Here is a 21599-nt window from a genome sequence, read left to right on the forward strand (position 1 = left end):
AATATTATAAAAATATTGTAAAAATAGCATTACTCTTTCTTATATTTACAACACACATGTTTGTTTGTGGATAATTATAACAAGAACTATGATTTTTATGTAGTCCTATAGCTTTTGTATCTTATTTAGAATTATTTATTTCTTCATAATTTAGAATTATTTTTTATTAAAACTTAATTACAAATAAATCAACAAAAGTGAGATTGATGGATCAATTGATCAACTAGAAAATCTAAAGACTTACCTAATTTCATAACATATGAAATGATCAATAGTCCACTTTTACCATAAATCCATATATATATATATATATATCACTAAATTGTGAAATTAAGCTCGTTTAATAATATTATTTTATAAATTTTTATATTTTTTAAAATATATGAATAAAAAAATATATAATATTATTTAAATACTAAAAATTATTATTTAAAAAGCACAACCTAATAGCGTCTCTGTTTTTGAGATACAAGAACCGACGTCTCTCTAATTCATCACTATTCTTCATTAGTTTAAAATTTAAAAATGGACGTGTGTGCTTTGTCATTTGTGTGACAAGGGTAATAGTCTAGGGGTGTATTTGCCATTTCCCCTAAAAATAAATCAATTGTTTGCCAGTATTTATTGTCTTTTTGTGAGGTTGGGGAATGAGAAAATCGTGGGAAGCCTTTATTCAAAGTGTGAAGCAAAGAAAATTAAAAAAAGAGAAAATTCATGCCATGTAAAAAAAAAAAAGCTTGTTTAGAACGTTGGCCTCTCTTTCTTTTTGGTCTTTAAAACGTGGGGTTGATGTAGAACTTTTGATTCTTTGAACCAATTCTTTGGGCGAGCCTTCTTTGGTTTTTTCATTTTTGGGTTTTGAAGGAGGTTCTGCTCTCTCTCTGCTTTAGAGAACATAGCCTCCAAATAGTGCTTTTTTCTCTCTTACAGAGTGAATATTCTTGTTTTTGGTTTTGAATCTAAGAATGATCAGATGGTGGGTGCTTTCACTGCAATTAGCAGAGCTGCTTGTGAGCTCGATGGTTCATTTGCTATATGGGTTTTACATATTTAGCTCTGCCGTGGCTGGTGATCTCTCTCAGGCTCTGAATGAATGTTTGTTTAAGGCTAATAATACGAATGTTGTGGTCAAAGAAGACGTGCCTAAAGGTACAAGCACCAGTGTTGATAGTCTGCCTCCTATTGTTTTAGTTCATGGAATTTTTGGATTTGGCAAAGGGGTATGTGATTATTTCATTTTTCTCTCAAATGGGTTTGGATATTTTGTGCTTTTTGCGCTTCCAAATTAATCTTTTTGGGTTTTGTTTTGGTAAATTTTTTCTGGGTTTTAAGAAATTGGGAGGCTTGTCGTATTTTGCTGGGGCAGAGAAGAAAGACGAGAGGGTTTTGGTGCCTGACTTGGGGTCTTTAACAAGCATTTATGATAGGTATGTGCCACTTTTTAATGGGGTTTTGGCGTTTTTGGTTCAGCTTCATTCATGGCTTTCACTTTTTTCTCGTTTGCTACTATTGAAATGGGTTTTGGGTTTCAGGGCTCGTGAATTGTTCTATTATTTGAAAGGAGGGCAGGTCGATTATGGTGAAGAACATAGCAAGGCTTGTGGGCACTCACAGTTCGGACGAGTTTATGAACAAGGTTCTAGTTCGCCTGCTTTGCTTAGAGCTCTATATTCATGATTTTTGTCTGTTTCAATGAATGAAATTTGTCTATATAATAGTTGGCTTTAGTTGAATTTGAATTTGTCTTCTTCTTCTTGTTGTTGTGGATTGGTAAGTTACTAGTTGTTTATGCTGTTAGGAAAGATGAGAGATACAGTGGCGACAGGTTTGAAATTAGTACCACTTTCTCTGATACCATGACAAATTATGAGTTGTCCCCAAAACTTTAACAATGAAGAAGGGGTGAATTTTAGTCACTTAACCATTATTCTAATAGGCTGTAATTGCAATGCAGGGAATTATCCTGAATGGGATGAGGATCACCCTATTCACTTTGTGGGGCACTCGGCTGGAGCACAGGTTGTTCGCTTGTTGCAGCAAATGCTTAGTGATAAGGTTAGTTGAAATTGTATTATGTAAACTAAGGAGAACCCAAAATCTTCAAATTAAAGATGGTTTGTAATTTTATGCTCATATTGTTTGCAGGCATTCGAGGGGTATGAGAATACCTCAGAAAAGTGGGTATTGAGCATCACAGCCTTGTCGGGAGCCTTCAATGGGACTACGAGAACCTACTTAGACGGGATACAGTGAGTTTCGTTTAAAGCTTGTGCTTTTCCTTAGAGCTTCAGTCTCCTTAATTTCTATTACAGCTATGGAATTCTCTAACTTTTGTGTTAGTTGCAAAATTAAGTCCAACCATTGAGTGTTGAAATAATGCTAGTAGGCAAATAAGATTATAATAGATAGCAAATTAATTATTGGTGTAATTCTATATTGAGGGTTGGTTGATGGGAAGGGGGTGCTGTGTGGGGTGGGAGGGGGGGGGGGGGGATTCATCAAAAAGCAAACTGAGAGCAAAACAGAAACAGAACAACTAGAAAATACCTTCACTAAGAGTACTGCTTGCAAATGCCCCAGGGAGGACATGTGATCTCTTTTCTAATAGCATTTCCTTCTCGCACAAGAATTGGTGGCTGTGGATTCAAAATTCAGAGTGTGTAACTTACTAGTAGAAAGCATAAAAAAGAGAGGCAGCTGGTCTATGTGGCCATGTTAGCTGATCATCCTAATGATATGTCATAATAATTGCCTCGTTAGATTATACATCAAAGCTAGTTTCATTTTTGTTTGTAAAGTTGGATAATGGTTATAATTGTTGGCAGATTATGCTATTATATATTTTGACTNTGATATAGAGGCAAAAATCTTCGATTTTTTCGGTATAATTTTATCCATGTTAGTGGGTCTCAACATTTTGCTATATCTTGTGGGTTATACCATCTACACGTGGCACCAACCCATACCAAACTTTTCGGCCGCGTGGAAAAGAAAAGAAGGCCAAATTACTGAAAACACCTCCACCCCTTTATATATTAATTTTTTTTTTATCTCGAATAATTTTAATACTTAACAAATTTTAAGAACTTAGTTATTATTAATTTAAATTTAAATTTATTATTGAAATTACTTTTTTATCTTACAAATAACAACTCATAATAATTTACTATTTAAAATTTGTTGTGAAAATATTATAAAAATATTGTAAAAATAGCATTACTCTTTCTTATATTTACAACACACATGTTTGTTTGTGGATAATTATAACAAGAACTATGATTTTTATGTAGTCCTATAGCTTTTGTATCTTATTTAGAATTATTTATTTCTTCATAATTTAGAATTATTTTTTATTAAAACTTAATTACAAATAAATCAACAAAAGTGAGATTGATGGATCAATTGATCAACTAGAAAATCTAAAGACTTACCTAATTTCATAACATATGAAAGTGATCAATAGTCCACTTTTACCATAAATCCATATATATATATATATATATCACTAAATTGTGAAATTAAGACTCGTTTAATAATATTATTTTAGTAACATTTTTATATTTTTTAAAAATATATATGAATAAAAAAATATTTTATATTATTTAAATACTAAAAATTATTATTTAAAAAGCACAACCTAATAGCGTCTTTTTTTTTTGGGATACAAGAACCGACGTCTCTCTAATTCATCACTACTCTTCATGAGTTTAAAATTTAAAAATTGACGTGTGTGTTTTGTCATTTGCGTGACAAGGGTAATAGTCTAGGGGTGTATTTGCCATTTCCCCTAAAAATAAATCAATTGTTTGCCAGTATTTATTGTCTTTTTGTGAGGTTGGGGAATGAGAAAATCGTGGGAAGCCTTTATTCAAAGTGTGAAGCAAAGAAAATTAAAAAAAGAGAAAATTCATGCCATGTAAAAAAAAAAAAGCTTGTTTAGAACGTTGGCCTCTCTTTCTTTTTGGTCTTTAAAACGTGGGGTTGATGTAGAACTTTTGATTCTTTGAACCAATTCTTTGGGCGAGCCTTCTTTGGTTTTTTCATTTTTGGGTTTTGAAGGAGGTTCTGCTCTCTCTCTGCTTTAGAGAACATAGCCTCCAAATAGTGCTTTTTTCTCTCTTACAGAGTGAATATTCTTGTTTTTGGTTTTGAATCTAAGAATGATCAGATGGTGGGTGCTTTCACTGCAATTAGCAGAGCTGCTTGTGAGCTCGATGGTTCATTTGCTATATGGGTTTTACATATTTAGCTCTGCCGTGGCTGGTGATCTCTCTCAGGCTCTGAATGAATGTTTGTTTAAGGCTAATAATACGAATGTTGTGGTCAAAGAAGACGTGCCTAAAGGTACAAGCACCAGTGTTGATAGTCTGCCTCCTATTGTTTTAGTTCATGGAATTTTTGGATTTGGCAAAGGGGTATGTGATTATTTCATTTTTCTCTCAAATGGGTTTGGATATTTTGTGCTTTTTGCGCTTCCAAATTAATCTTTTTGGGTTTTGTTTTGGTAAATTTTTTCTGGGTTTTAAGAAATTGGGAGGCTTGTCGTATTTTGCTGGGGCAGAGAAGAAAGACGAGAGGGTTTTGGTGCCTGACTTGGGGTCTTTAACAAGCATTTATGATAGGTATGTGCCACTTTTTAATGGGGTTTTGGCGTTTTTGGTTCAGCTTCATTCATGGCTTTCACTTTTTTCTCGTTTGCTACTATTGAAATGGGTTTTGGGTTTCAGGGCTCGTGAATTGTTCTATTATTTGAAAGGAGGGCAGGTCGATTATGGTGAAGAACATAGCAAGGCTTGTGGGCACTCACAGTTCGGACGAGTTTATGAACAAGGTTCTAGTTCGCCTGCTTTGCTTAGAGCTCTATATTCATGATTTTTGTCTGTTTCAATGAATGAAATTTGTCTATATAATAGTTGGCTTTAGTTGAATTTGAATTTGTCTTCTTCTTCTTGTTGTTGTGGATTGGTAAGTTACTAGTTGTTTATGCTGTTAGGAAAGATGAGAGATACAGTGGCGACAGGTTTGAAATTAGTACCACTTTCTCTGATACCATGACAAATTATGAGTTGTCCCCAAAACTTTAACAATGAAGAAGGGGTGAATTTTAGTCACTTAACCATTATTCTAATAGGCTGTAATTGCAATGCAGGGAATTATCCTGAATGGGATGAGGATCACCCTATTCACTTTGTGGGGCACTCGGCTGGAGCACAGGTTGTTCGCTTGTTGCAGCAAATGCTTAGTGATAAGGTTAGTTGAAATTGTATTATGTAAACTAAGGAGAACCCAAAATCTTCAAATTAAAGATGGTTTGTAATTTTATGCTCATATTGTTTGCAGGCATTCAGGGGTATGAGTATAAAGCCGGGCAAATTTTTTTTCTTTTTAATTAATTAATTAATTTTTTTTTTTGAAATTAAGCAAGGCAATTTTATGGTCACACTGTTTCACATTCTAAACATTTTTCAGTCCCTACCTTTTCCTTTTGTATTGGAGGCTTAGCAAACATTATGATTTGAATTGGAATTATTGAGAAGATAACTTTGTTGATTTGTGTAAGTTTTAGTTAACTCAACTAGTAAAATCTTGATGGTTGTATAAGAGATTTGAGATTCAATCTTCGCCTACACCAAAAAATTGATTGGTGTCTTGGTCTGATGATATAAAGTTATTATTAGGAGTGGACGCTACAAGTTGAAACTCTCCAAAAAAAAAACTTTGTTGATTTGTTAAAATTACATTGCAATATGAACCTGAATATTGTTACAATTTTTTAAACTTTTGTTAATGATTTTTTGATTTTTTTTTTTTGAATTTCATTCTAATTTTGAACCTAAAATTTAATCATTTGGGATCAATTATGGATAATGAATATTTATAAAATAATATATATTTTTTAATTAAATACTCTTGAGGTGACTAGTTTATTGATTTTTTATTTTTTGAGAAAGTAGTTTATTGAACTTGGGATAAACTTTCTATTTAATTTTATTATTACATGTACATAAATATCTGTAGATTTATTCCTAACTTTAAGGAAGTATCCTTCCTGTAGAAGTAATTTCAACTAGAAGATAAAAGCAATTTGAAAATAAATAATAACTAGATTCGCTACGAGTTCTTAGAATACTCTATTGGATAAAGTTCTTTAAATCGCTAATAATAATTTAAAATTAATGTTTTAAAATGCTACTGCCTCATCAATCCATCCAGGCATCCATAGAGGCCAGGTATATTATTAACTCCCCCATCCTCTATAATCTTTGTTTTCTCTAAATTTGTCTATTGGCTATTCAGATTGTTCTATTTTATTTTGAAATCTGAATTCTTTGAACCATCCTCTTTATTTATTTATTTATTTATAAAAGTAGTTTATTGAACTTGAGGTAAATTTTCTATTTAATTTTATTATTACATGTACATAAATATCCATAGATTTGTTCCTAACTTTAAGGAAGCATTCTTCCTGTAGAAGTAATTTCAACTAGAAGATAAAAGCAATTTGAAAAAAAATAACAACTAAATTCTCCACGAATTCTTAGAATACTCTACTGGATAGAGTTGTTTAAATCGTCAATTAATACTAATTTAAAATTAATGTTTTAAGATGCTGTTGCCTCATCAATCCATCTAGGCATCCATAGAGGCCAAGTATGTTATTAACTTCCCCATCCTCTATAATCTTTGTTTTCTCTAAATTTGCCTATTGGCTGTTTAGATTGTTCTATTTTACTTTGAAATCTGAATTCTTTGAACCATCCTTTTTATTGTTTTGAGTTACAGCTTGGATTTACCCATTTATGCAACAGACGCTGTCCCCCAAAATAAAAATTATTTTATACATACTGTTACTGTTTCCACTAAAAGTGGACCATACTACCACAGGCGTTATGACTATCAATTTTATCATTGTATGAGTACCTCTTGTATGAAACAAAATTTTCTTTACCAACTTTTCTGTATTTACAGTAAGAATTTGTTTATTAATGAGTCTTGAATTCATTTCCCCATAGATGATGATTTTTCTAAGTTAATGATTTTTATTTCGTTTGAAAATAAAAAAGATGGACTAGTAGTGTATTTGCATTTGCACAAATAAAAGTTACACATGACTTCTGAAATTAAGTGATCGGTGAGTTTGTTAAAGACCTTTCAAAAATGCCAAAATCTTTGGGCCAACACGTAGAATTCTATGTAAGGCCCATTAACCAACTAACAAGAATCTCTATTTAGCCTGCAGACTCTAGCTGAAAACGAGACCGTAATTAACAGCCCATCAATGTCAAAGTTGGCCCAATACCTTTGCTTAGAGAAAGATATAAGAAAAAAAGCTATAAAATTGGATATTTGGATATGATAACCCAGTTTTCATCACCCATAATCCAAATATCATGGGGCTCACCCGAAAAAAAAATTTGTGTTTAGCTTGGTTTCCTAATACTGTTTCCATCACTCAAAACTAAAAATTTGAGTTTGAGTGATAAAAAATGAGGACAAAAAATTTGTGTTTTCAAAAGTTGAAAGCTAAGTTTTAGTGGCATGGTAAATAGTGTGACTTTGTGGGGCCCATTTGCAGTGAATTGTCAGATTAGTTTCAATCCTTTGATGTTACCGTTGCATTTGCTTCATTTCAGTTCATTTCTCCTCCAAATTTACAGCATCACTTTACCCTCTTTTCCACTTCCCTCTCTCCGCCTCCTCTCACATTTTGTCTACACGTCATTCCCAACGGCATTTGAGGTGATGAACCGAAGCACTGAACCTGCCTAAGATGAACACAACAATCAAATATCCATAACCAGTCACAGAGAACTCGGTCAAACTAGTCTTGAGCAAGTTCTATACATTTCATAAACACAACTTGGCAATCAAAATAGTATCATAATAGTAGAGATTGATGCAACCGGCAAAAGAATCCATTCCCAGCTGCCTACATTACCAATCTGGCTCCAGTATCCAAGAACTCACTCAAAAAAATACAGTTTAAAGAAATTTATAGAATCAGTCAGACTTCGGTTAGATAACAACATGGTAAATAGTATGTCAATCCATAGTTTCCTACCTAAGTCCTGAGAACCAATTTATACCAAGTACTCTAAAGTTTTCTAATTTCAAATGAATGACTAAACTATAACACACATCAAATTGTACACTGAAATTACAAACTGCTCTGCTTATATCATTGAAAATTCATCTATATCCAAACTGTGTCAAGTAGTATGTTGATTCAATTATATAGATGGAAAAATTCAAACGTTTTTCCAAACATCTTATGTATACTTAAAAGTTTGAATTTATCTAACCCAAATGGCATATATAATATTAAACCCAAGCTCAACAAAACCCATTGATTACATAAATATTGTTGTGGGATATGGGGTTAAACACTACAGACCCAAAATCTCATTGTTTTTTCAGAGGCGAAGTAGGCCCAAACCATTCCTTAGGTTGATCCTAAAACTTCCCTAAAAAGGGCAAGAGAGACAGAGAGACGGAGCCAAAGGGTCATGAGAAAATTACCTTAAATGGTGGTTCAGCAAGTGCAGCGATAATTGTAGTGAACTCCAGAGTAATCTTCACCGGTCCCAAGCGATGATTTGAGGTCAAATGAGGGACAGGCGTGAAATGAGTTTTTGGAAAGAAAGGTGTTAAATGGGTATTGATGAAAAGCATAAAGAAATAGAAAAAGAAAGAAGATTAAAGAAGACCCGGACTTGTTCTCGATATGTTGAACTGGGAGGTGAATGCTATGCTTTCGGCTTATGGGGTTTGGGTCTGCTTTTTGGGGAAGAGAGGCGTGCTCTGATTGGAGAAAATTTCTATGAGAGGTAAGAGTCATAAGCCCACTATGTGGTGTCAGTGGGTGGGCTCCACCATTTTGGCAAAAAGTAGAATTAAATTTTGAGTTACATGGCTGAGTTATGTAGCTAAACAAGAATTTTGGAGTATTGTGAGAAAGTGAGGTTTGGATTATGAGTTATGGATTTTGAGTTTGAGTTATGAGTTATAAGTATTGAGTTATGAAAACTTAGTCCTGGACCTCTTGGTCAAACCAAATGAGCCCTAAGGGATTGTTTGAAAACGACTTATTTAGTTGAAATCTACCTTTTGCTAAAAGCATAAAAAAAGAAGAAGTTAAAACCTAACTGAATAGTACAATAATACCAATAAATAATATATGAGATTCAAGGAGGCAAAATAAGTTAAATCTCAAAAAGTATTATGTGCATTTCTTGGTGCAATGCAACACAATTCATGTGTTGGGGGACCAAGCTCTGACATCCAAAAATTGTGTATGCAGAGTACCAGCCAACCAACTAGCAACATGACATTATCCATGCATGTCCTATCAAACAAGAAAAAGAAAGACATTATCCACATAGACCACGCATGTCTTCAAGACTTAGGGTGTGTTTAGATACTGCTTATTTTATTGAAAATTAAAAAAATTGTAGCAAAATAATTTTTAAATGTGTGAATAATGTCGTGGGATCCATTTTTAATAAAAGTTTTGTTGAAAAAAGAAGTTTGTGGGTTCCGTGAATAATGCACGAGACCCATAAGAAAAGCAAAAAAATTCCCGTACACGTTCTCAAAAAAAAAAAAAAAAAAGGGAACGCCAAAACATAGACGCTAGGTTGTTTCAACTGTACCCAAACGGGTACTTAATATCATTCTTTTCTCTTTTTCTTTAAAAAAAATTCTTTTTATAGAAATAGACTTATTATCATTCGAACACACAAATCATCAAAAACAAAAAGAAGAAGAAGAATATAACATGCTGTTTTGGTTTACTTAACTTAACTAAGAAAACTCTTTTCTCATTGAATAAGGGGTTTGAATTCAAATCTTATTAAAATGAATTGATCAACTAATTTTATTACTATATAAATTAATGTTGTATCATTTTCATATTAAATAATTAAAATAAATAAAATTGGCTATTTAAATGTATAGATGTGAGATTCAACCAATATATATATTGTAGGGTCACAATTTAGGGCTCAAGTCCAAAGAAGAATTTGATGATGGCCCAATGAGCCCAATACAATAAATTTGTAGAGAATGGGTTAAAGAGTTAGGTCTTAATGAAGTTAATAACGGCTAGTATGGATTTAGAAGATGATCAAGTAAGAACAAAACTCATTGGATTGAATAAATTCACTATCCAAGGAGATAATTTGGAGTATAAATCAATATAACTATTTATAAATACAATTTTGAACTAAAGTGTTTCTTTCCTCTTTTTCTTTTGTCCCCCACTCGTGGAAGGTCTCTCACATTATATTGTTCCTCTCAAGTCATCCTGATCCTACACTTGTCAATCATCTAAACTTTCACTTGAGTTACTGTCCCATCAGACGCTTTCTTTGGCTTTCTGTGAGTAGTAGTAACTGAGACTACACTGTTTAGGGGTCTTCTCCACATAAATGTGGCTAGAAAAGTAGCTGCAATACATTTAATGTGTTGGTAATACCTTTTCCTTTAGATATTTCTAAGTTCTTATCACTCCAATATATGCTTGAAGCTCATCTTCATCGTGTAAACCTCCTGATATGTCACCTAGGTTGCTAGACTATAGATTTGAACTGTATTTGTTGTGTCCAAGGAGGATTTACTCCTCAGACCGTTCTCCATCTGTTTCTTCTTTGTGAGACTTTAAACTTGGGGTCTCTCTCAATCACTTACCCTTCTTCAAACATGCCCGTTCCCAGATAAGGCCCAAGGCCCAATATACAAATTTGGGCTTTTATCCCTATAATAGCCCCTCAAAATTTCAGTTTTTCCCTCACATCTGAGGAGAAAAGATGGGGTTTTGATTTGCTTCAAATTCAAGGGCTAGGAATATAAAAATCCCTGAGTTTACACATGTGGGAGTATAGTTTTGTGCACTTCATAATTGCTACTGACCTTTCGGAATCCACGAAGCGCCATTAATTGCTCCAGGCGGCGTTATGTCCCTTACATCTAACGGCAAGGCATTAATCTGACGGCTGGTATTTTTCCTCAGGGTTTGGGTGGGATTACTCCCACTCATTCTTTGGCCTCTATATAAAGCCTTGAAGAAAATCATTTTTCCTTTACTTTACAAACTCTCAAGCTCTCTAGCAATCTCAAGCATTCAAATTCACAGGACCTATTAAATCGTTAAGCTTACCATACTCGTTTCCCTAGAAACCTTTGAGAGTTTTGCTAAAGGTTTCGAGAATCATCACTCACCTTAGTTTGTGTAAGTTTTGATTTCTCCGAACCTTTCTTTTTCTCCTCGGCCAATCTCCTCGACCCTCAATTCTTATTTCTCTAGTTGTCATTGTCGGTGTTTTCCTCTTTAATTTGTTTGAAATGGGTAGATTTAAGCATTTAGTAAACAGCCCTACCAAGATAGAGATCTTTAAGAAAGAATACCACATATCGCAGGAAATCACCCTATGGTACTGTTCCCCAGAAGAAATAGTAACCAATCGAGAAGAGGGAGAAGTCATGATTCCTATGATAGCTTTCATAGAAGGGGGAATGACTTTACCTATGGGTAGTATTACAAGGGACTATCTCCACAACCATAGGATATGCCCTCACCACTGCACACCTAATCTTTTTAGGATCCTAGGGAGTGTTGATGCTCTAAACGAGCATTTGGGTTTGAGGCTCACCTGGCATGACGTGGTCAATATGTACGAGTGTCACAAACAAAAAAGGGCGGGATTTTACCTCAAATCCCGATCTGATATTGTCAGGCTCATCTCGTGTCTCCTTAAATCTAACAAGGGGATGAAAGACGACTACCTGATTACTTCAGAGGCGTGGCATGATGGTCTTCATTGCCCAGTCGAAGAGGGAGAGCCAGGTGGGACATCTTAGATTTAGGTCTCCTAACAATAGATTTAGACTCTTTAGCCTTGGCCTTGTTTCGCTTCTTTTTGTCTTTTTTTTTCATAATAATGGGTTTCAACTTTTTAACTGTGCTTTGCTCTTCTTTGGTGTTAATAGATAGAAGGCACGTAGCTTCTTGGATCAGCTTGAATAACGTTGCAGCCTTCAACTACTTGTTGAGATCCAAAATCTTCGTAAGTGAAAACGGGCAACTTTGGGTTGTCCATCTGATTTTGGATTTCTAGCCCATTTTAGAGATATTCCAAGAGGTCGGCAATGCCATAAGAGCGGGTGACCAACGTATAGCTCGAATCGACGTGTCTCGACCCAATTTTTTAGCTCCGTGCGATCTTCCACCAGTAGCACACCCATTCCCACAAAGCGGTCCTCTGATCGTCCAACCAATTCAGCAAGTTCCTCTTGAAGCAGCAGTAGTCGGAGAAGGGGTTGCTTCTTCTAATTCCTCACTCGAAGAAGAAATTGATAAATTTCATTTCGGAGAAGAGGAGCCTCAGGGGGTGCAAATAGTATCAGTCTTGGACGCCGAGGAAGAACCTGACAGACACTCAAGTGTTCACACCCTAATTCCTGTTGTTGTTATTTTGGACGATACTTTGGAAGAGGAAGAAGAAGAAGACGATATAGCTCCAATTAAAGGAGGAAAATCTTTAAAAGAGCTTATGGCCGCGAGAAATCAAGTGTCAACTTCACAAGAGGCCACTAAGTCCCAAGTTCAAGTTAATCTTCCTCCTCTCCCTTCTCAAATTCCCAAAGACCTCAGATTGAAACCAATTCTGGAGTTGAAAAAGAAAAGGCCAAATAAGGCTTTGGAGGAAGGCGAGGTGGGTCCCCAAAAGGGGACTAAACAACAGAAAGTGGCTAAGGACACCTGAGGTAGGAGGTCCACTTCCATTGACAGCAGGGATGATTCTCATAGGGCTAATGTGTTCCAACCACAGCGCACTTGGTCTCTTAAGTTGGAAGTGGACGGTGCCTCCATCCCTTGGGATGCTACAGTCCGAAGCTTCCAAGGAGGACACTTGGGTCATCTTGCCGGAACCCTGGAGCAGCCACTTCTTCTGCCAAAAGATATGGACACTTACAGGCGCTTCAAGCAGCCCGATCTTTTCTTATCCCTTAAAAGTGATCTTGCTATGGTAAGTGATCTAACCCATTCTTTCAATTGAACACTTAGTCACTTTTATTCATTCTCTCTCCTTATCTTATATGTAATCCTTTTGTTCTTTTTATGTAGATTACCCAACATGTTTTCGTGGCCGAGGAATGGGTCAAGGATGCCCGCAATGAAGCTAAGGCAGAGGCCCAATCTCGCGTCGAGACTGAGAAGTCACTAGGGATTCTCAAGCAAGATCAAGCCAAATTAACTGAAAAGTTGAAAGAGGCAATCCAGGCTAGGGGCAGTGCTAAGGTAGGCCTTAAGACTGTGGAGAGGCAGGTCGAGGATCAGGGCCAACAGCTGCATTTAACTGAGATAAACTTGGCCACAGAAAGACAAATTGTTAAAGATCTTAGGGCTGAACTTCAGAAGGCCAGGAAGTGACTTAGCTGGCTAAGGAGTTAATGGAGGCTGAGAAGTTAGTAGCTTATTCGCTTGGCATGGAAGAAACCCAAATAAGGCTTGCCGAGGAGCTCTCAGGGGTATGCTAGGATTACTGCAGCGTATCATGGGGTAAGGCCTTTGACGTTGTAGAAGTCCCTATAGACTCTGACTTGAGGCAACCTGGGAGTACATATTATCACCCAGAAATTTGTGAACTCCCAGGTCCGGACTCCTCTTTCCTTGAACAAGTTCCAAAGGGATCCGAGCAACCACTGATCCACCAAGCTATTCCAGCCCTCCATGAGGCTTCGAAAGGATCTGACCCAGCTGGTGACCAAGGTTAGGGAGCTGAGGGTGTCCAAGATAAGGGTAAGATCCAGGAAAAGAAGAAACCCCCCTCTGGCCCTAAGGACAAAGCTAAGGATGTTGCCATCTCTCAACAGAGCCAAGCTACTGATCCTCCTGTCCCCAAGGCCCAGACTTAGATATTAGGATTTTTTTTTTTGAACTATTGTCATGGGATGTAATGTATTCTCTTTTTAATTAATGAATGTGCTTTTCTTGCTATCTTCTGTGTCTTTACATTACATGCTTTTATGCTTACTGTTATTGCAAATAATCTTAAACTATTGCCACTTTAGTTTCAATAAAAACCAACAACAATACCCTGCTACCATTGCAAGCAAATTTAATGAAATACTAATAAAGGCCCAATCTAAAAAATATGAGTAATGAACTTTGTAAAGAATAAATACTGGAATAAATACCAATATCCTTCTCACTACTTAATTCTTAAAAAAAATTATTAAAGACCATACATTACTCAAAGTTATCAGGCCAAAGATTTAGCCATAGTCTTAGGCTTATTTTGACATTTAGTAGGAAACAAATAGATATCATAGGGTGCTAATTCTAACCAAGTATGTTGCCTGAAAACACCACACATCAAAGGCTACATTTAAACACTTCTAAACCTATTATTGAATGTTAGTTTTATCCATGTATGTGGTTTGAGAAACTTGTCATGATTTATGATCTACCTAACACTTATAAAGATATTATTGGGTGTTAATGTTCCCTCAGCTTCTAGTTTGAGGACTTCAGGCATGACTATGTTTCAGTTTAAACACTTGAAAAAGTTGTCATTGAGTGTTAACCTTCCCATATCATCTGGTCTGAGGACTTCAGGCATGATTGAGTTTCGGTTTAAACACTTGTAAAAGTTGTCATTGAGTGTTAACCTTTTCATATCATCTGGTCTGAGGATTTTAGGCATGATTGAGTTTCGGTTTAAACACTTGTAAAAGTTATCATTGAGTGTTAACCTTCCCATATCATCTGGTCCGAGGACTTCAGGCATGATTGAGTTTCAGTTTAAACACTTGTAAAAGTTGTCATTGAGTGTTAACCTTCCCATATCATCTGGTCTGAGGACTTCAATCATGATTGATTTTCAGTTTAAACACTTATAAAAGTAAAAATAACAGAAAGTACAAAACCTTTATATAACAAATAAATATATTGATCAAGGAAAAACTCGTTAATAATAATACATTTTCAGGTTGTTTACATTCCACGGATGTGGTATTACATGATCATCTAAATCTTCTAGAAAGTATGCCCCGATGCCAGCCCCTGAGGTAATACGGTATGACCCTTCCCAAATGGACCCTAGTTTTCCCCATGCTGGATTCTTTGCAGGGCCTAGAACTTTTCTCAACACTAAATCACTAAGTGCTAATGGTCTCAACTTCACGTTGGCATCATAACCCTGTTTGAGCTTGTGTTGGTAATATGCTAGTTAGACCATTGCATTTTCCCTATCTCTTTATTCAAGTCTAAATTCTTCTCTAGTAGCTCATTGTTACGGCTCAAACTGAATGAACTGGTTCTTAATGTTGGGAAACCAGTTTCTAAAGGGATGACAGCCTCAGCCCCATAAGTCATTGAGAAGGGGGTCTCCCCGGTAGGTCTATGAGGCATGGTCTGATATGTCCAGAAAACATGTGGTAGTTCTTCCACCCATTTTCTATTCGCATCGTCTAGCCTCTTCTTTAGTCCATTCACTATGATCTTGTTAATAGCCTTTGTTTGTCCATTCCCTTGGGGATAAGCCGAAGTAGAATATCTATTCGTAATTCCCAACTCATAGCAATATCTTTTGAAAGATTTGCTATCAAGCTGGAGACCATTGTCTGAGATGAGAGTATTAGGGACTCCGAATCAGGTAACAATGTTTTTCCAGACAAACTTTTTGGCATCCATATCTCTAATGTTTGCCAGGGGTTCAGCCTTGATCCATTTAGTGAAGTAGTCTTTGCCGACCAGCAGATACCTCTTATTCCTTACTACCTTGGAAAAAAGGCCCACAATATCTAAGCCTTATTGAGCGAATGGCCAAGGGCTAGACAAATGATTAAAGACTCCCCTCGGTTGGTGTATGTTTGGTCTTATTGAGCGAATGGCCAAGGGCTAGACAAATGATTAAGGACTCTCCCGGTTGGCGTATGTTTGGTGCGAACCATTAACATTGATCGCATTTTTTCATGTATTCTTATGCTTTTCTTTGTATATTTGGCGACCAATAGCCTTAAATGATGGCTCTGCGCGCTAAGGATTTACCTCCAACATGACTTCCGCAAAGAAAATTAAAAAAAGAGAAAATTCATGCTATATATATATATAAAAGCTTGTTTAGAATGTTTTTGGTCTTTAAAACATGGGGTTGATGTAGAACTTTTGATTCTTTGAACCAATTCTTTGGGCGAACCTTCTTTGGTTTTTTCATTTTTGGGTTTTGAAGAAGGTTCTGCTCTGTCTCTGTTTTGGAAAACATAGCCTCCAAATAGTGTTTTTTTTTTTTCTCTTACAGAGTGTATATTTTTTATTTTGATTTTGAATCTAAGAATGATCAGATGGTGGGTGCTTTCACTGCAATTAGCAGAGCTGTTTGTGAGCTCGATGGGTCATATGCTATTTGGGTTTTACATATTTAGCTCCGCCGTGGCTGGTGATCTCTCTCAGGCTCTGAATGAATGTTTGTTTAAGGCTAACAATACGAATGTTGTGGTCAAAGAAGACGTGCCGAAAGGGACAAGCACCAATGTTGATAGTCTGCCTCCTATTGTTTTAGTTCATGGAATTTTTGGATTTGGCAAAGGGGTCTGTGAATATTTCATTATTCTCTCAAATGGGTTTGGATTGTTTTTTCCATTTCGTGCTTTTTACGCTTCCAAATTAATCTTTTTGGGTTTTATTTTGGTAAATTTTTTCTGGGTTTTTAGAGATTGGGAGGTTTGTCGTATTTTGCTGGGGCAGAGAAGAAAGACGAGAGGGTTTTGGTGCCTGATTTGGGGTCTTTAACAAGCGTTTATGATAGGTATGTGCCACTTTTTAATGGGGTTTTGGCGTTTTTGGTTCAGCTGAATTCATGGCTTTCACTTTTTTCTCGTTAGCTACTTTTGAAATGGGTTTTGGGTTTCAGGGCTCGTGAATTGTTCTATTATTTGAAAGGAGGGCAGGTCGATTATGGTGAAGAACATAGCAAGGCTTGTGGGCACTCACAGTTCGGACGAGTTTATGAACAAGGTTCTAGTTCGCCTGCTTTGCTTAGAGCTCTATATTCATGATTTTTGTCTGTTTCAATGAATGAAATTTGTCTATATAATAGTTGGCTTTAGTTGAATTTGAATTTGTCTTCTTGTTGTTGTGGATTGGTAAATTACTAGTTGTTTATGCTGTTAGGAAAGATGAGAGATAGAGTGGAGACAGGTTTGAAATTAGTACCACTTGCTCTGATACCATGTCAAATTATGAGTTGTCCCCAAAACTTTAACAATGAAGAAGGGGTGAATTTTAGTCACTTAACCATTATTCTAATAGGCTGTAATTGCAATGCAGGGAATTATCCTGAATGGGATGAGGATCACCCTATTCACTTTGTGGGGCACTCGGCTGGAGCACAGGTTGTTTGCTTGTTGCAGCAAATGCTTACTGATAAGGTTAGTTGAAATTGTATTATGTAAACTAAGGAGAACCCAAAATCTTCAAATTAAAGATGGTTTGTAATTTTACGCTCAAATTGTTCGTAGGCATTCAATGGGTATGAGAATACCTCAGAAAAATGGGTATTGAGCATCACAGCCTTGTCAGGAGCCTTCAATGGGACTACGAGAACCTACTTAGATGGGATACAGTGAGTTTCGTTTAAAACTTGTGCCTTTCCTAAAAGCTTCAGTCTCTTTAATTTCTATTACAGCTATGGAATTCTCTAACTTTTGTGTTAGTTGCGAAATTAAGTCCAACCAATGAGTGTTGAAATAATGCTAGTAGCCAAATAAGATTATATGGATAGCAAATTAATTATGGGTGTAATTCTACATATTGAGGGGTGGTTGATGGGAAGGGGTTACTATGTGGGGTGGGAGAGAGGGGGGGGGGGGGGGGGGGAATTCTTCAAAAAGCAAACTGAGAGCAAAACAGAAACAGAACAACTAGAAAATAACTTCACTAAGAGTACTGCTTGCAAATGCCCCAGGGAGGACATGTGATCTCTTTTCTAATAGCATTTCCTTCTCGCACAAGAATTGGTGGCTATGGATTCAAAATTCACTTACTAGTAGAAAGCATAAAAAAGAGAAGCAGTTGGTCTATGTGGCCATGTTAGCTCCTAATGATATGTCATAATAATTGCCTTGTTAGATTATACATCAAAGCTAGTTTCATTTTTGTATGTAAAGTTGGATAATGGTTATAATTGTTGGCAAATTATGCTATTATATATTTTGACTACTTTTCCCCCAATTTTCCCTGCATTAAAAAATTTCCCTACGCCTAACTTTTAAGGTGGTTTGAACTTGTTCCAGGCCAGAGGATGGGAGAACCATGAAACCTATATGTCTGCTACAATTGTTACGCATTGGAGTGATAATATATGATTGGTTTGACATTCCCTGGCTCAAGGCATATTACAATTTTGGGTTTGATCACTTCAACATGTCGTGGAGGAAAATTGGTTTTAGGGTTCTTGTTGATGGCCTCTTGGGGAATTCAGGCCCATTTTCTTCAGGGGACTGGATCCTCCCAGATCTTTCAATTCAAGAGGCCATGCATCTCAACTGCCATCTAAATACCTTTCCCAATACATACTACTTCAGCTATGCTACCAAGCGTACTAGGAAGATCTTAGGCATCACAGTTCCTTCTAGCATACTTGGCATCCACCCATTGCTTTTTATAAGAGTATTGCAGATGAGCCAATGGCGTCATCCTCCTGATGTCTATCCCCCTTATAAAGGCTACAGGTTTTTTTTAAAATCCATGTGTTCTTGTATCTACTTATTATCTAGCACCTGTTCTCCAATTACTAGAGGTTTTTATTTTGACAAATGATTTCCACTATATAAGTTTGGATCATTTACAGTATTTCTCTGTCAATATCCTAATCAAGTGTGACACTTCCACTATTAATTAGTTTGTCTGTTTCTGTAATGATTAAATCTCTAGAATTTGAAAATTACAGATGGTGGTACCCTCTTTTACATGTAAGATTTTGCGTAAATCAAGAAATTAAAGTTTTCATTTTGGAGCAAGTGCTGAATTTGATATCTGAAAAACAAAAATGACTATTACTTTAGTAATAACTAATTTGTGTTTTATAAATGCTTGTTCAGGGATGAGGATTGGCAGGACAATGATGGAGCCCTGAACACAGCGTACATGACTCACCCTCGTCTTCCAATTGAACATCCAAGTTGTTTTGTTGAAAATGATTCAGAGTGTCAACCACTGCAACCAGGCATCTGGTAAGTCATGCTTCTTAGTAACAAAATTGTTTACCTAACACAGTTACTAATAAAATCCTATTTACTGTTTGGCCACAGAGCTTGATTTTGGGAAATTCGATTTTGATTGTTTCTTGCATACACTATTAACAATGCTAGCTACAAAATGGTAATTTTCATAGACAAATCTTTCACCCAAAGTTTCAAACTTGTTTGACATCCAGCTTCAGTTTTAAGCCAATTCATATCATTCAGAATTTAACTATCATGGTGTACATTTTCTAAGAATTTATAAATTGGATGTTAAAGAGATTACTTCCATTGCTAATATGTGTAAATTAAGGTGGCTTAACTAGTCCAGCCTAGCAATATGCTTGCTGGGGGATCATGACATTGCTACTCATTTATATATTGCAAAATAATGAGATGGTGCTCTTTTTTGGACATGCATTGTAAACAACCATTAGAGATCACTATAGCAAGATCAATCATTTTTAGAATCGTGCCCAAATGCTGAAGCTAGTTCAGCCGTATATCAGTTTCTGCAACTGTTGTCTCACAACATAGTTGTAATTCTCAAAGAAACGTACAAAACATCAAGAAAACAAGTAAATTGTCCACTTCCATAATGGCTAGGAATAAAATTGGAAGTTCAATATTGTTATTAAACTTGCTTAAGGTTATGTTATTAAGAAACGGAATGACTTATACTTGCTTTTCCCCATCCACTGCTTGTGGACATTTCAGCTTTAGACTTCGCTTTAATGCTTCTTCTTTGAGCCTGCTCAGAGATGGAATCTGACGTTTTAACTAAATGCAGGTACTACAAGATTGTGGAAGCTGATCACATATTGTTCATCGTGAATCGGGAGAGAGCGGGAGTTCAATTTGATCTGATATATGACAGCATTTTTGAACGCTGCAGAAAGCATGTATTTAGGAAGGATCCACCAACATTACCAAACGAAGCACACCAATAGTTTTTTGTATCTGTTTCTCTCGCCTGATGCTCAACGGCCAGAAAATATATACTTCTGTTTTCCTGCTACACATTTTTCCTTTTCTTTTCCCATTGTAAATGTAAATTTTTTTTTTTTTTCACTTCACTTCTTTTCCTTTTCTTCATTGTACCAACTTGTCTTTGTAGCTTTATGAGATATATATTAGAGGCTTAGCTTATACACGAGCCCTCTCTGGTTTTTATAAAGTTAGATAGTACATCTTATGGCATTTGTACACACTATCCTCTTTCTGTTCATGAATATGTTTGGAACTTCATTCTTGAATTTTTTTGGTCACTTTTTTGTTTTGTTTTGTGTTATCAAGTGTTTATTATCATCTTCTAAAAAAAAGTGTTTATTATCAAAAGAGGTGGGGTTTAAACTAATATGAAATTCAATGATAGCAAGCAATCCTGCCTGGAATTGAAATGTGGTGCTCAGGCCCGAAAGGGAAAAAACAAACATATTTTGCGCCATTTAAAAAGAGAACATCTATTGAGACGATTTATAGTCCTTATAAAATGGAAAAAATAAACTTCTTTTATTTTTTGAGAAATTAAAAAAAAAAAGAAAAAAAAGAAAGACATATGGTATTTAAAAGTCAAATAAATTTTAATTTAGATCTAAGGCATGTCGTATTTAAAAATAAAATCATCCAACTAAAAGTAGTAGGGAATTGGAGGGTTGTCTTAGAAATAGACAAATTTAACTATAAAGCCAGACAATTTTTTTTTTCTTTTTAATTAATTAATTATTTTTTTGAAATTAAGCAAAACAATTTTATGGTCACACTGTTTCACATTCTAAACATTTTTTAGTCACCACCTTTTCCTTTTGTATTGGAGGCTTAGCAAACATTATGATTTGAATTGGAATTACTGAGAAGATAACTTTGTTGATTTGTGTGAGTTCTAGTTAGCTCAACTAGTAAAGTTTTTGATGGTTGTATAAGAGATTTGAGATTCAATCTTCGTCTACACCAAAAAATTGATTGATGTCTTGGTCGGATGATATAGAGTTATTATTAGGAGCGGACGCTACAAGTTGAAACTTTCTAAAAAAAAACTTTGTTGATTTGTTAAAATTACATTGCAATATGAACCTGAATATTGTTACAATTTTTTAAACTTTTGTTAATGATTTTTTGAATTTTTTTTTTTTTGAATTTCATTCTAATTTTGAACCTAAAATTTAATCATTTGGGATCAATTATGGATAATGAATATTTATAAAATAATATATATATTTTAATTAAATACTCTTGAGGTGACTAGTTTATTGATTTTTTATTTTATTTTTTGAGAAAGTAGTTTATTGAACTTGGGAAAAAATTTCTATTTAATTTTATTACTACACGTACATAAATATCTGTAGATTTATTCC

At 35.4% G+C, this 21599-nt stretch overlaps 1 protein-coding gene across 3 annotated transcripts; it reads left to right on the forward strand.

The window, feature by feature from the left end:
* Positions 1 to 668: 668 nt before the first annotated feature.
* On the forward strand, positions 669 to 20501 carry LOC112010107 (uncharacterized). Of its 3 annotated transcripts, none has more exons than XM_024042450.2 (8): positions 669 to 1220; positions 1333 to 1427; positions 1533 to 1636; positions 1955 to 2055; positions 2146 to 2249; positions 18298 to 18735; positions 19105 to 19236; positions 20036 to 20501. In XM_024042450.2, the coding sequence occupies exons 1-8, from the start codon at positions 966 to 968 to the stop codon at positions 20193 to 20195; spliced, it is 1389 nt and encodes a 462-aa protein (XP_023898218.2). In that variant the 5' UTR covers positions 669 to 965; the 3' UTR covers positions 20196 to 20501. The 3 variants fall into 3 exon arrangements, with proteins under 3 accessions (XP_023898218.2, XP_065627431.1, XP_065627432.1); XM_065771359.1 differs by lacking the exons at positions 669 to 1220; positions 1333 to 1427; positions 1533 to 1636; positions 1955 to 2055; positions 2146 to 2249 and adding exons at positions 3861 to 4415; positions 4528 to 4622; positions 4728 to 4831; positions 5150 to 5250; positions 17524 to 17627; XM_065771360.1 differs by lacking the exons at positions 669 to 1220; positions 1333 to 1427; positions 1533 to 1636; positions 1955 to 2055; positions 2146 to 2249 and adding exons at positions 16037 to 16594; positions 16717 to 16811; positions 16917 to 17020; positions 17333 to 17433; positions 17524 to 17627.
* The last annotated feature ends 1098 nt before the right edge of the window (positions 20502 to 21599 follow it).

This window comes from Quercus suber, unplaced genomic scaffold (assembly GCF_002906115.3).
Source record: "Quercus suber isolate HL8 unplaced genomic scaffold, Cork oak 2.0 scaffold_43, whole genome shotgun sequence".
Classification (NCBI taxonomy): domain Eukaryota; kingdom Viridiplantae; phylum Streptophyta; class Magnoliopsida; order Fagales; family Fagaceae; genus Quercus; species Quercus suber.